The sequence below is a fragment of the Mustelus asterias genome, chromosome 5 (assembly GCF_964213995.1).
Source record: "Mustelus asterias chromosome 5, sMusAst1.hap1.1, whole genome shotgun sequence".
Lineage (NCBI taxonomy): Eukaryota > Metazoa > Chordata > Chondrichthyes > Carcharhiniformes > Triakidae > Mustelus > Mustelus asterias.
Genome location: NC_135805.1, coordinates 64,321,220 through 64,336,310, shown reverse-complemented (window position 1 = coordinate 64,336,310; position 15,091 = coordinate 64,321,220). Strand labels below are relative to the sequence as shown.

At 41.7% G+C, this 15,091-nt stretch overlaps 1 protein-coding gene across 1 annotated transcript in view; it reads left to right on the top strand.

The window, feature by feature from the left end:
* dse (dermatan sulfate epimerase) overlaps window positions 1–13,813 on the top strand; it is a 101,025-nt gene extending 87,212 nt beyond the window's left edge. Inside the window, exons 4-6 of the mRNA XM_078212675.1 lie at window positions 7,604–7,843; window positions 10,215–10,422; window positions 11,759–13,813. Of these exons, the coding sequence (XP_078068801.1) occupies window positions 7,604–7,843; window positions 10,215–10,422; window positions 11,759–13,511 (2,201 nt within the window). The 3' untranslated portion in view covers window positions 13,512–13,813. The remainder of the gene's footprint in view (window positions 1–7,603; window positions 7,844–10,214; window positions 10,423–11,758) is intronic.
* The last annotated feature ends 1,278 nt before the right edge of the window (window positions 13,814–15,091 follow it).

Sequence of the window (15,091 nt, the reverse complement as noted above, 5' to 3'; positions counted from 1 at the left end):
GAGTGTCACTTGATCATGGGCAGGTAAGCAATTAAGCTTAATATAAAAGCAAAATACTGCGGATGCTGGAAATCTGAAATAAAAGCAGAAAATGCTGGAAATTCTCAGCAGGTCAGGCAGCATCTATGGAGAGAGAAACAGAGATAATGTTTTGAGTCCGTATGACTCTTCTTTAGCTCTGAAGAACATTCATATGGATGAGAAACATTGGGCAGGATTTTCCGGCCTTGCTCGCTCCGAAACCGGAAAATCTTGCCAGAGATCAACGGACCTTTCCATGGTCCGCGCCTCACCTGCTCCGATTCCCATGGCGGGCAGGATAGTAAAATTTGCCCCATTAACTCCGTTTCTCTCTCCATGGGTGATGCCAGACCTGCTGAGATCATCCAACATTTCCTGTTTTAGTTTAAACAATTGAGCTTGTTAGTGCAGGCGGACTCTTCATCCAGCCCCGAGGCAATGCTATAATTGCACCTACCTTATAGATTCAGCCCTTTGCACCTGAGTTTAAAAGAAAAATTAAAAACCTCTTAAAATAGGGGCACACAGCCAAGAATCCACCTCCTGAGAATGGATTGTTTGGCCGTTCCCTTACCCGCTTCCTTTCAATCTAGAAGTGAGCAGTTTGGGGTGGGGTTCGAGATTTCTACATATTCTATTTTTCATCTGCACCTAACCCATCAGATTTTGGGGGTTAAAGTGAAAGCACAAGGCCTGCTGCAGGCTGCCTGTTTTGCAGCTGCCAGGGCGGCGTGTCTCTGCTGCCTTCCTGTGACATCTCAGGGGTAGCCAAAGGCCTCACATCTGCTGCTTTGTGGGTCAGCAGGATCGTGTGTGCAAACTCCTCCATGATGCTGGCACAGGGCCTGGGCTGGCCACTGACCAATAGAAGGGCTGATCATATGGTTTGTTGATTCCTGGACATCCTGTCGATTCACTAGAACTTCATTAGTGCCCACACATATACACATTCCCCATACGTACACATATATTAACAAAAGAAACGCCATGTAAACTTCTTTATTGAAGTTACGAGAGCCAAAAATCTATGTCAGATAGTGCCATCTAGTGTTAGGTTACATGTTTGCATTATATTAGTTTGATCCAGGCATTAATTTATTTTAACAAGGGAGTTATGCGTGTGTCTAGATCATACAATCCTGAAGTGCAGAAGGAGGCCATTTGGCCCATCGGGTCTGCACTGATTCTCCGACAGAGTATCTCATCCAACCCATGTTGTGGTCGGTGCAGACTCGATGGGCCGAATGGCCTCCTTCTGCACTGTAGGGTTTCTATGATTTCTATGAACCCCCCCTCCCCGATCCTATACGCATAACCTCACATATTTACCATGGCTAATCCACCAACCTGCACACCTTTGGACAGTGGGAGGAAACCAGAGTACCAGAGGAAACCCACGCAGACACGGGAAGAATATGCAAACCTCACACAGACAGTTACCCAAAGCTGGAATCGAACCCGGGTCCCTGGTGCTGTGAGGCAGCAGTACCACTGTGCCACCGTGCATTTGGGTGAGGAATGCTTTGGCACTGTCTGTGGTGAATCTCTCAGGGTTAATAGGTTACAAACACTTTACCGTCAAAGCTCAAGACTAAGGAGCCAGCGCCTTGGGGAACCTGGGGCTGGATTTTATTCAGCAGGGGTGTGCATGAAAGATGAGTGGTGTCCAGCCCAACACCTTCCCCCACCCCTGAACTGTTCCCATCATGCCAGTGTGTCGGCTATTAGCCGACTTTCCATCTGAGTGGGGGTTTGGGGGGGGGGGGGGGGGGGGGGCGGGAGGTGGTGGTTGGGAGGCTGCTTTCTTTCTGGCTGTACACCCCAGCTCCTCATCAAATCCCCCAACCTGCTCCATCAAATCCAGCCTCCTCAGTGTAAGCCAAAAAGAAGATAAAGCCGGACATTTAAAAAAATGCAAGCAGGTGGAGGATGCAGAACCAGGAGGAAGTTGTTCTTGTTTTAATTCCATCTACTTTCTAATGTCGTTTTGACAGTATTTTGGTACTGATTTTTTCAGAAGAAAACTGAGAAGTTCCATTCACATACATATAGAGTCATAGAGGTTTACAGCATGGAAACAGGCCCTTCGGCCCAACTTGTCCATGCCACCCTTTTTTTTAAAACCCCTAAGCTAATCCCAACTGCCCGCATTTGGCCCATATCCCTCTATACCCATCATACCCATGTAACTATCTAAATGCTTATTAAAAGATAAAATTGTACCCGCCTCTACTACTACCTCTGGCAGCTTGTTCCAGACACTCACCACCCTCTGTGTGAAAAAACTGCCCCTCTGGACACTTTTGTATCTCTCCCCTCTCACCTTAAACCTATGCCCTCTAATTTTAGACTCCCCTACCTTTGGGAAAAGTTATTGACTATCTACCTTGTCTATGCCCCTCATTATTTTATAGACCTCTATAAGGTCACCTCTCAGCCTCCTACGCTCCAGAGAAAAAAGTCCCAGTCTATTCAGCCTCTCCTTATAACTCAAACCATCAAGTCCCGGTAGCATCCTAGTAAATCTTTTCTGCACTCTTTCTAGTTTAATAATATCGTTTCTACAATAGGGTGACCAGAATTGCACACAGTATTCGAAATGTGGCCTTACCAATGTCTTGTACAACTTCAACAAGACATTCCAACTCCTGTATTCAATGTTCTGACCGATGAAACCAAGCATGCCGAATGCCTTCTTCACCACTCTGTCCACCTGTGACTCCACTTTCAAGGAGCTATGAACATGTACCCCTAGATCTCTTTGTTCTGTAACTCTCCCCAACGCCCTACCATTAACTGAGTAAGCCCTGCCCTGGTTCAATCTACCAAAATGCATCACCTCGCATTTGTCTAAATTAGACTCCATCTGCCATTTGTCAGCCCACTGGCCCAATTGATCAAGATCCCGTTGCAATTGGAGATAACCTTCTTCACTGTCCACTATGCCACCAATCTTGGTGTCATTTGCAAACTTACTAACCATGCCCCCTGTACGTTAGTTATTGTTTTGTGTTCACAGAATCTTTACGATGCAGCAGGAGGCCATTCAGCCACCAAGTATGCACTGGCTCTCTGAAAGAGAATTCTACCTAGTTCCACTCCTCTGCTTTATCCCCATAACCTTGCACATTCTTTCCTTGCAGATAGAATCCAATTCCTTTTTGAATACCTTGATCAAACCAGCCTCCACCACCCTCTCAGGAAGTTCATTCCAGACTCCAATCCTCTCTGGGTCAAAATATTTTCCTCACTTCACTTTTACTCCTTTGGTCAATTATTTTGGATTTGTGCCTTCTAGGTCTTGATGCTTTCTTAAGTGGGAACATCTGTCTCTACTCTTCAGGATCTTGAATATCTCTGTTAGGTCTCCTCTCAGCTTTCTTTTCTCCAAGTAAAACAGTCCCAACCTCTCCAATCTACCCACATAGCTACAGTTCTTTATCCCTGGAATCATTCTCATGAATCTTCTCTGCACTCTCTCCAGTGCCTTCACATCCTTCCTCAGACAAGACCTAACTAGTGGCTGACACAAGTTCAACATGACCTCCTTACTCTTGTACACAATGCCCATATTAATAAAGCCTAAGGTATATGTTTAACTGCTCTCTCAACATTCTCTGCCATCTTCAATGGCTTATGTACATATACACTAAGGTCCCTCTGTACCTCTTTTAGAGTTTCTCTTTTGTACTGTCTCGCCATATTCTTCCTGCCAAAATGAATCACCACACACATTTCTGCACTGAACCTAATCTGCCACCAGTCTGCCCAATCCACCAACATATCTGTGTCCTTTTGGAGTTCACGATTGTCCTCATTATAGTTTACAGTGTTTCTAATCTTCAAATCAAATGACTTTTGAAAATCCATATATGCCATTCAACAGCATTGTCCTTATCAACCTTCTCTATTATCTCCTCAAAAAACTCCAAGAAGTTAGTTAAACATGATTTTCTTTGAATGCATCCATGCTGCCTTTCCTTCATCATCCTGTACTTGTCTAAGTGACTATTGATCTTCTCACAAACTATAGTTTCCAGAAGTTTCCCTATCACTGAAGTCAAACTGAGTGATCTGTAGTTTCTGGCTCTATCCTTGCACACAGGAGTGAAATTAGGAAACACTTCTGTAATAATTTTACTGAGGCAAGTCTTGTGTCACCGATCACCCTTTATTTACAATGTGTTCAAAATGCCATTCAGCAGCTACAGAGTGCAGGTCAGCCCCGAAGTCTTTCGACTGCCGACCTGAGTGGAGCGAGCAGATTTTAAACCCTCACCACTGAAACTTCCCTATTGGGAGAGCCGCCACTCGTCTAATAGGGGAGCTCGTATTCTACAAGGCCCATGGGGAGATCGATTGATGATCCCCCTTGGCTACCATGACAACTTCTAAACACAAAGGTGGTAGAGCTTTGGAGCTCTCTTCCACGACAGCAATTAATGCTAAATCAATTGCAAAATAGAAAACTCACTTTTGTTATCCAAAGGTATTAAGGAATTTCAGGGAAAGGGCAAGTATATGGAGCTAAATCTCAGACCAGCCATGATCCCACTGAATGACAGTACAGGATTTAGGGGCTAAATGATGTACATCTGTTCCGATGGGTCCACCCACTGCTCTATATTTAGCACCTGAAAATTGCATTGCTGTCCTAGTTAAGTGTATAATTTAGCTTATTACTAGTGAGGCTCTACCTGCAAGAGGCAAATACCTGGGCAGCCCATGCAACCTTCCCACCCAACAACAATGCGGAATCAAGAGTAGCAGCAATGAACTTTGGCTGGAATTTTCCGGCTGTTGCCACCAGCAGGATCTTCCGGTTTTGCCGATGGTGAACCCTCACCAAGGGTCTCCCAGCAGTAGGGGGTGCATACAATGGGAAACCTCGCTGACTGCAATGGGACCAGAAGATCCTGCCACCAGCTAATGGTGGGCAGGCTGTCTCCACTGCTGTGAAGCATCCTGAGGAACCGTGCAAAATCCTGCCCCTAAGCCATTTACCATGAATTTAAGGCGACTTCCCTCCACTAGATGGAGAGTCTGATAATTAGGACCAGGATGTTTGAAGTAGCAACAGAGACGCATCCAATCTGCGAGCTCCAGCAAAAAGCAGACTTAAGGAAAGTGGTTAAGTCAATCAAAATGACTTATTATCTTTTACGGTTACACATAGACAAGTTAAGTTGACTGAGTTAACTGAACCTAATCAAAATTGTAACTGGGCAATTCTTAATCTGGACAGGTTTTGAAAAGATTTATAATGTGGAAGTTCATGAAAAAGTTTAAATATCTGGTTCCAATCACAAGGGGGTGCTGTTGTTACACTTGGATTACACTATCATGAAATTGGCCATTGGGAAGTCTGAATTTATTTTGGCACATGCCATGTGAGAAGCAGGAGTGACTTATATCTTAAACAAATGAATTTATAACAAAGGATGACCGGCTTTATTGAGGAGGCATGGGGAGAGGAGGAGGAAGAAAATAGACTCAACAGTTGCATATAATTTTTACTGTGTTCACTTACTGTGTTCACCCCAGTCCAATGCCGGCATCTCCACATTATAATTTTTGGCACGTGGTATTTTCATTTCCTGTATCTTCTCAGTGTTTGGCAAATATTTTGGCAAACAATTGTCGATTCATCATTCTTTTAAAAAAATACTCTAAAATAAACACATCCTAAAAATAACGGAAGTTCTTTTGTCAAGATTTGAATCAGCTTTGTTTAATTTAATAGCTGCCAGAGCTCTTTCATTTCCAGAAGTCAATTCATTAGATGAAGAAATTAGATGTTTCAACAGTAGAAGGGAAAGCAAAATTTTACATTGAGTTACATCAAATATTTTGAGCATTACCCAGTCTACCTTCACTTCCCTGCTTCTACTTCTACTCTCCCTGTCTCAGTTCATCTGCTACTGAAACCCATATCCATGTCTTTGTTACCTTTAGACTTGACTATTCTAATACACTCATGACTCTCTTCTACATTCCACCCTATGTAAACCTGAGGCCATCCAAAACTCTGCTGCCAGTGTCCTAACTCGCACCAAGACCTGTGCACCCATCACCCCTGAGTTTGTTAATCTACATTGGCTTCTGGTTAAGCAATCCCTCTATTTTTAGTCTTGTTTTCAAAATCCCTCCAAGGCCTCGCCTCTCTCGAGCTCCTATGCCTCCAGGCCCACAAACAGCCAAGACAGCCGTAATCCTCAGTCTCGGGTCTGTTGCTCATCCAAGGCACTAGGTTCTCAAATTCCCTCTCTACCTTGCTATCTTTCCTTCCTCCTTTAATGTGCTGTTCAAAACTACCTCTTTGATCAAGCTTTGGTCACCTGCCTTAATATCATATATATATTATGTTGAGTGTCCAGCATAGAAATAGATCATCCAGATCAACTGGCCCATGCCCAGTGATGCCAGCATCGATCCCTGTGGAACTCCTCTGCCCAACTTCAATCCCTGTTTTCTGCTTTTACTTTTTTAGCCATAGAATCATAGAATCCCTACAGTGCAGAATGAGACCATTCGGCCCATCGAGTCTGCACTGACCACAATCCCACCCATGCCTATTCCCATAACCCCACACATTTACCCCGCTAATCCCCCTGATACTAGGGTCAATTTAGCATGACCAATCAACCTAACCCGCACATCTTTGGGCTGTGGGCAGAAACCAGAGCACCTGGAGGAAAACCGTGCAGACACGGGAGAATGTGCAAACTCCACACAGACAGTGACCCGAGGCCGGAATTGAGCCCGGGATCCTGGTGCTGTGAGGCAGCAGTGCTAACCACTGTGCTACCATGCCACCCGCATGATGGCACAGTGATAGCCAGCTTGCTATCCATTTTGCTTTTTTGTCCCCTGACTCCACATGGTCTGCTTTTAGTAATTAATCCATCTGATTTGATTTGATTTATTATTGTCACATGTATTAATATACAGTGAAAAGTATTGTTTCTTGCACGCTATACAGACAAAGCATACCATTCATAGAGAAGGAAACGAGAAAGTGCAGAATGTAGTGTTACAGTCATAAGGTGTAGAGAAAGATCAACTTAATGCAAGGTAAGTCCATTCAAGTCTGACAGCAGCAAGGAAGAATCCACTGCATGGTACCTTGTCAAAAACCTTTTCAAAATATATAATTAAATATGTTACATTTATTACTTATTAACCTTGTCTACTCTTTATTGTGTTTGAAAAACTAACAGAAAGTTGGTCAAGCATGACTTTCTCTTCTGAAATCCATGCTGATTATTTCTAATATTTTTGGTTTCTGATGTTTTTCTGATGTTTACTTCTTCCAGTAAAGCTTCCACTTTATTTATTTTTTGCCACTGGTTTTAAGCTATATCGTCTATAGTTCCCAGGATGACTTTTTTTTTAAAGCATAGGAATAACACTAGTTGTCTGCCAGTCCTCTGGCACCATTTCCTTTTCTAATTAATTCTATTGAACAAAAATCTGGCATTTGTTCAAAGGTACCATTTTAGAAGGATTGCTATTGTTGAATTTGTAATTTTGTATGCCATCAATTTTACTCTGATGCTTTCTTTTCCCTTGTGATTCTTAGGTTATCTCCAAGAAGCTTACTTATGGACAAAACAAGTCCTTGCTATTCTGGAGAAGTCAATGGTCCTACTGAAGGATGTTAAGGATGGCTCCTTGTATGAAGGCGTGGCTTATGGCAGTTACACCACCAGATCCCTATTCCAGTATATGTTCCTGGTACAAAAGCACTTCAATATCAGTCACTTTGATCACCCCTGGATCAAGCAGCATTTTGCTTTCTACTATAGGACTGTTCTCCCAGGTAGGATTTGACATTAAAAAAAACTTATCCCCAACTGTTCTTTAAACACGAGGAACTTTATTCAAAGCTCTATAAAATGTCAAGTTGGACCCAGGTGGCAAGATGAAACATAAAAAGGGAGGAACTCTATCAAATGTAGTTTCCTGTGAAGTATTGGGGTCCATAATTGCTCTGATGGTAAAATCATAATCTCAACTGTGCTACTGAAAGGATACTTCACAGGAAATGAGATGAAGCAGTTGGGTATACAGTAAGAAAGGAAGTGATGATATGTTTGTCGACAGGGTATTCAAACACAAGTTTTTTTCTTTAACCAGACCATTGCTTCTTTTGAAAATGTTCTCCATCCAAAGGAAGGAATTATTTGGAGTCAATGATATTTGTCGAAAGGAAGATATGGAGGTTAAATGTTGGGCAAAATACTGCAGCAAAACAAAGTCCAATGTTTTATCCAAATGTGTACAAGATTGTGCAAAGCTTAACTGTACTACCGGTTTAAACCTGGCAACAACAACAACTTGTATTCATATAGCACCTTTAATGTAATAAAATGTCCTAGGGCTCTTCACAGATTCATTTTGAGACAAAATATAGCACCCAACCATAATTCAATCTCCCTTCTAAGTATGCACAAGGACACATAGCTGCCACCTGAACATAGAGTTTTTGGGTTTTCGTATGATAAGTTTGTTCTTTGTCTTTTCATTTGCTTTATCTGAAATCTTAGATCGATGCAAGTAATTATTATCACAAAAATTATTATAAAATTCTTACTTGAAAAAGATCTAATTCTGTTTGGCTTGTTAAAATTCAAAAATTATTTACACCACTGGGTGGCATGTTTCTATGGAATCAATCAAAGGATAACTTTCTTATTCCTACACCACAATTGTGGAAATCGTGCACAAAGGGAGTGCAAGATAAAGATGTAGTTATAATAGATTGGATTCTTCAGCTAACTCCTTGTGACCTTGTCTCACCCTGAGAGCATGGGCCGAAATCTACTCTTTTGTGTGTGGTGTTGGCAAATCTTTTTAGAGAAGACTTTCATTTATATAGCAGTGCGTCACATCTTCAAGAAACATACCAAAGCATTCATGTTCAATGAACTGTCTGAATGTGCAGTTGCTGTGTTACTTAAGTGAACACAAGAATCATTTTACAAACAGCAGTATCTCAGAAACAGGATTAAGATTCACACTGACGGGGCCTGATCAGAAGACCTCTGACAATGCAGTGCTACCTCAGTACTTCAATGTTTAGTTTACAAATGCAGTAGATCATCATTATCATTATCATTATGTGTGCTCTGCCTGAAGGCTGGTTCTTGATTCATTGTATGCTGATGCTCCATCCTGAGCCATTTACTTGGCAGTTGCACATAGTCGATGCCAGGGCTGAATTCATAAAATCACTCTCCCAGTAGTAATCTCAGTAGCTGAATTTAGGTATATTTCTCATGTTTTTCCCTATATAAAAAGGTACACAATTGTGATTAGCCCCTGTCAAGGTTATCAGATGTGCTCTGAGTTGGTAAGGCTGCGTGGAGAGAATGCGATTTTTGTAAGATTGACCCATATGATGTGACCAGAATCGATCCATGTTTATGAGATTGGTTTATTTTTTGCATTTATAAGAAAAGCCTGAATGACAATTTGGTAACAATCTAAGCAACCTAGTTAGGAACTTCATATTAAAATGGTCAAAGTTTAAATATTAACATGGTAATATAATGCTCATGTAAATAGCCCATGTGGGATAAATATAAAGCTAAACAAATATCAGAACATTTTGACAGGTATTTGTACATGAATAAACGGGAGAAGCAGCTGGACAATACTGAAATAAGATGACAAAATTAATGTGGATGTACAGTGGTACAAATAACTCGAGTGACACTGATGTGTCCGATCAGTTATGCATCTCATTTAATAGGGATGTGGGGCTTAGGAGCTGCAGTAGGTTATTTAGATGAATGGCCTACTACAGCTCCTAAGTCCCACATCCCGATGCTTCTGCAGCTGCAATAGCTAAAAGCTTTATTTTAGTTAAATTTATACAATCTTAAAATGTTTCAGTGCAGCACATCAATGTTTTAAGTGCAAAATAATAAGTGAAATGCACCTGAATATACAAATGTGACAGAATTTTGAACAGCCCTGTCATGAGGCCATTGCTCGTTAGGACAAATAGTTTTGCTAAATAGTCCAGATGTTTCATTCCTATTCAACAGAAATATAATGGTCCATTTTTGTGGAGCCTGCTTTCTGAATAACCTTTGAGAGAGGGATGTTCAATTTACTTTTGTTTTACTGTTACTTTGTTCTGTGGTTTCTCTTTGGCGCTGTATTTTGATTTTGATATCTTCTAGGTTTTAGAAGGACTGTGGCCATTGCTGATTCCAACTACAACTGGTTCTATGGGCCTGAAAGTCAATTGGTGTTTCTGGATACCTACGTGCTGCGCAATGGCAGTGGCAATTGGTTAGCAGAGCAGATCAGAAAGAATCGAATCCGGGAGGGACCGGGCACACCAGCCAAAGGACAGAGGTGGTGCACACTCCACACTGAATTTCTGTGGTAAGATGACAAAGAGCTGAGTGGATTAAATAATCTGGGGGTAAAATAAAAAAAGAGGAGGCTGGTCAGTCATTGGTTAAGTGGCAGATGTAGATGTGATCTCTCTCTATGTGTACAGTATACCTAGAGGGGAATTCTGTGGAATTCTTTTCCACAAAAAGCAGTAAACACCTGGTTATTTAATTTATTCAAGTTAGAAAGATTTTTGATAGATAAGGAAACCAAGCATATGAGGGCAGGCCCAAAAATGACAGACCCACAACAAGATCAGCCATAACCTTATCAAATGATGAATTGCCTACTGCAGCTCTTAAGTCCCACATTCCTGTTTCTGCAACTGCAACAGCTAAAAGCTTTATTTTATTAAATTTATACAATCCTAACATGTTTCATTGCAGCATATCAATGTTTTAAATACAAAATAATAAGTAAAATGCACCTGAATATACAAATGTGACAGAATTTTGAACACCCCTGTCATGAGGTCATTGCTTGTTACGACAAATAGTCTTGTTAAATAGTCCAGAGGTTTCATTCCGATTCAACAGAAATATGATGGGTTTTTTTTGTGGAGCATAAATTAAAGCATTAAAAAAGACTCCACGTTGACCACAGCTTCAAATCGCTGCTTCTGATTGTGAAATTTGTAGATCACAGCTATTCCATGCCTGTTGGTACTATAGCCATAGAAGTTCTATGTGAAATAGGTTTTGGAAGCCTCAACCTAGTTTTACCATCATCTATCAGGTCACTGATTCACAATCTGATTCCAAGTTCACAGGCTAGCGGGTGTGCTACCCCATCTGGGCTATATCAGTTTATGAAGGCAGCTCACCGCCACCTTCTCGAGGACAATTAGGGATGGATTACAAATGCTGGCAGTGCCAGCATTGTTCACATTACCTGAATGAATAAAAAGAAATGGAAATGCCATATTGGTCCAATAAGTGGTAGTGTTCTTTGGCTGGGGCTGAGGCACGCTTTTGGCTGGGGTGGAGGCAATTTCACTCTGAATCTAGCCTGTGTTTGATGATGGTGTTAATGATAGTACCCCCACCTGCATGAGCACAAAATCTGTGCAAGGGAAACAGAAACATGTTGTTGATAAAAGATGCTATAAATATTTAAAGAAGTAGATGATTAATAATCTGAGGATCGTTGATCTATTCTGATTACATTGCCAAAAATGAGAAATTGGAAGCTATGTTTTGCGGGACTTAAGTGAGATTTAAAAACAGTTTTAAACAGCAGTTATTTTGTGAGCACGTATTTTTGTCATGTGATTGCCCTTTTTTTCTGCTGCCAAAATAGTGTCTTTTTTAAAATTTGTTATCAGGTACGATGGCTCATTGACTCCAGCCCCGCCTCTGGATTATGGGTTACAAAAATTACATTATTTTGAAGATTGGGGAGTTGTAACTTACGGAGGGGCTGTACCAGTGGAAGTTAACCGACCCTTCCTGTCCTTCAAATCGGGTAAACTGGGAGGACGTGCAATCTACGACATGGTGCATCAGAAGAAATATTCACAGTGGATTAATGGCTGGAAGAATTTCAACGCTGGTCATGAACATCCTGATCAGAATTCTTTCACGTTCGCACCGAATGGTGTGCCCTTCATCACAGAGGCTTTGTATGGCCCAAAATACACCTTTCTCAACAATGCCTTAATGTTCTCACCAACTACAGCAGACACTTGTTTCAGCCCTTGGGAAGGGCAGGTGACAGAAGCATGCAACTCAAAATGGTTGAAATATAAACATGGCATTTCTGGGGATTGTCGTGGACAGGTCATTGCGGCTTTGGAGCAGAACGGAGTGGTCTTTATCAGGGGAGAAGCAGCAGGTGCTTACAACCCTAGCCTGAAACTGAAGAGTTGCCAAAGGAACCTCCTCCTTCTGCAACCCCAGCTTTTACTCCTGGTGGATCAAATCCACTTGCACGAAGACAGCCCACTTGAAAGGGTGAGCGCATTTTTCCATAACACAGATGTGGCCTTTGAAGAAATCTCTGAAGATGGAGTGAATGGAGCATTTATTAGACAAAAGGATGGCCAGTATACAATGTTCTGGATGGATGATAAAGGCAATAGTGAAAAGGCTGGGCTGGCGTTCAAGACTTACCCCCGTGGATACCCATACAATGGAACAAATTATGTGAATGTCACAACCACGCTGAGGTACCCAGTCACTAGAACAGCCTATATCTTCTTTGGACCTTCTGTGGAGATTCAAAGCTTTAGCATTCGAGCAGATTTGGATCGAGTAGATGTATATCTAGCAACAAATGAAAAAACCTATACAGTTTATCTCTTAACTGGGGAAACTGCTGTGAAACCACTGTTTGCCATGGTACTAGCTGACCGCCAGAAAATTGTGTTTGACAGAGCTTCTGCAATCAGGGATGCTTCAGTGCAGGAAGTGGAAGATTACACGAACGTTGTTGAGGAGAACCTTCAACATGCAAAACCTGTGTTTCAGCAGCTAGAAAAGCAAATCTTGGCCCGAGTCCTGAACACCGATAACTTCCGAAAGACGGCCGAGCGACTTCTAAAACTATCGGACAAAAAGAAGACAGAGGAAGCTGTTGAAAAGTTATTCTCTGTCTCGCTTGGAAAAGGCAAGGCCAAAAAAATGAGAAAAGGAAAAGGGGACGGTGATAAATTTCCCAACAATCTTCCCGATATTTTTGCACAAATTGAAATGAATGAGAAAAGGGAACGGAAGAAGTTACTGCAGAAAATGCAAGAGGAAACTTCCGAGGAGAGAAATGAGGAAGTGAAGGAGGCTTTTGACTTTGAGGACTTTACTGACGCGAAACCAGAACAAAGTACAAACAAAAATGTAAAAAATGGTTCCATCAAACCAGGAGCCACCGTACGAAGCACTGCACAATCCCTTTCGGCTTCCTACACAAGAGTTTTCTTAATTTTAAATATTGCAACCTTTTTTTTCCTGTTAGCTCTACAGCTAATTCGGTTTCAGAAAGCTCCAAGCTTGCACGCCCAAAGATTTCTCTATGCAGTGCTTCTACTGGATAGCTTTGTACTGCTTTGCTTGTACTCCTCTTGTTCCCAAGCACAGTGCTAGACCAAGGAAGCCACCTCATGAAAGACTAAATAAATATGCAGTAACATTACTAAACTGAGTGTGCAACGCAAGGTTTGCAGATACATTTTGACAGATATTTATGAGATGGTACTTAACAGGAAAGCCAAAGATTTGATGAATCATTGTTAAAAATGCAGATAAGTGGAACAATCAGTATCTCCACATTCCTATTGTCTGCCATCTTGATTACCCACCAAACGTTTCCCAGGGCAAGGCCTTGTGTGACATTGCCTCATTGCACAGCTTCTTGTGTTATTTGTATTTCACCCCCCCTTTTCTTGTTGAATAAAACTACATAATGTTTCTTTTGTTATCCTACTGTACTCACCTTCATTTCCACTCCAAGGGTATTGCGGTGTAAGTCCAGAAATTTGTGAAGTATTGATAATCTCCCAATGTTCATTATCCCCTCCCAGGAGGCTTCCTTTCATTGGGTTGGATCAAGGCATTCCACTGAACAAAACGTACCATTGTTAGAACAAGCCCATTGCTTTTAAATGTTTCAGTTTGACTTACCACCACATCTTCCTTGTATATAATGTTTGTGTGTAAATGGTGTTCAGGTAGATCTGTACTTTCTCTTTATTTTTGAAAGTTTTGTGTAGTTTTATCATGATTCCTCTGGTAACTGGTGAGATCTCAATGACTGTGCACACAGTGTGTCTACTAACTGCAGCTGGATTGTTCAGTTTGTCATCCTTGCCATGATCAATAATTAAAGCACAAATGTTATCATGCATTCCTTAAACTTTTTTTTAAAGAAGTAGCTGACTGAAATCTTTTGCTTTAAAAAATGTGAGTTATGGTTTATTGTTTGTAATGGGTGGAAGAATATCAACTGAAAAAATTACCCCAGTATGTCCTTTAATTTCTTATTCTGAAGGTATACTGCTTTGCATTTGTCTGCATTGTCATCTGTCTCCCATTTTGTCTCCTTGCAAATCCTCTGCAGTTCTCCTCAGTTTGCCATACTCCTTCGTAGAATTCCTACAGTGCAGAAGGAGGCCATTCAGCCCATTGAGTCTGCACCGACTCTCTGACAGCATCTAATCCAGATCCAGCCCCGCCCTATGCCCGTGACCCCATTCATTTACCCCGCTAATCTCCTAACCTACACATCTTGGGACACAGAGGGACAACTTACAAAGAGAACAAAGGACAAAGAAAATTACAGCACAGGCCCTTCAAGCCTGCACCAACCATGCTGCCCGACTGAACTAAAACCCCTTAAACTTATCATGGCCAATCCACCTAACCCACATAGCTTTGGACTGTGGAAGGAAACCAGAGCACCCAGAGGAAACCCACGCAAACATGGGGAGAACATACAAACTCCACACTGACAGTCACCCAAGACTGGAATTAAACCCGAGTCCCAGGTGCTGTGATGCAGCAGTGCTAACCATTGTGCCACCATGTCACACAACTGCTTTTATCAGGAAAGATTAAAATCCTTCCTTGTGTGTCAATGTGCAAGCTGTTTAAATAAATAAATGTAAAAGACGTGAACTTCAGATAGCCATGCAGCATACAGAAATACAGACATCGCACCACCCCCC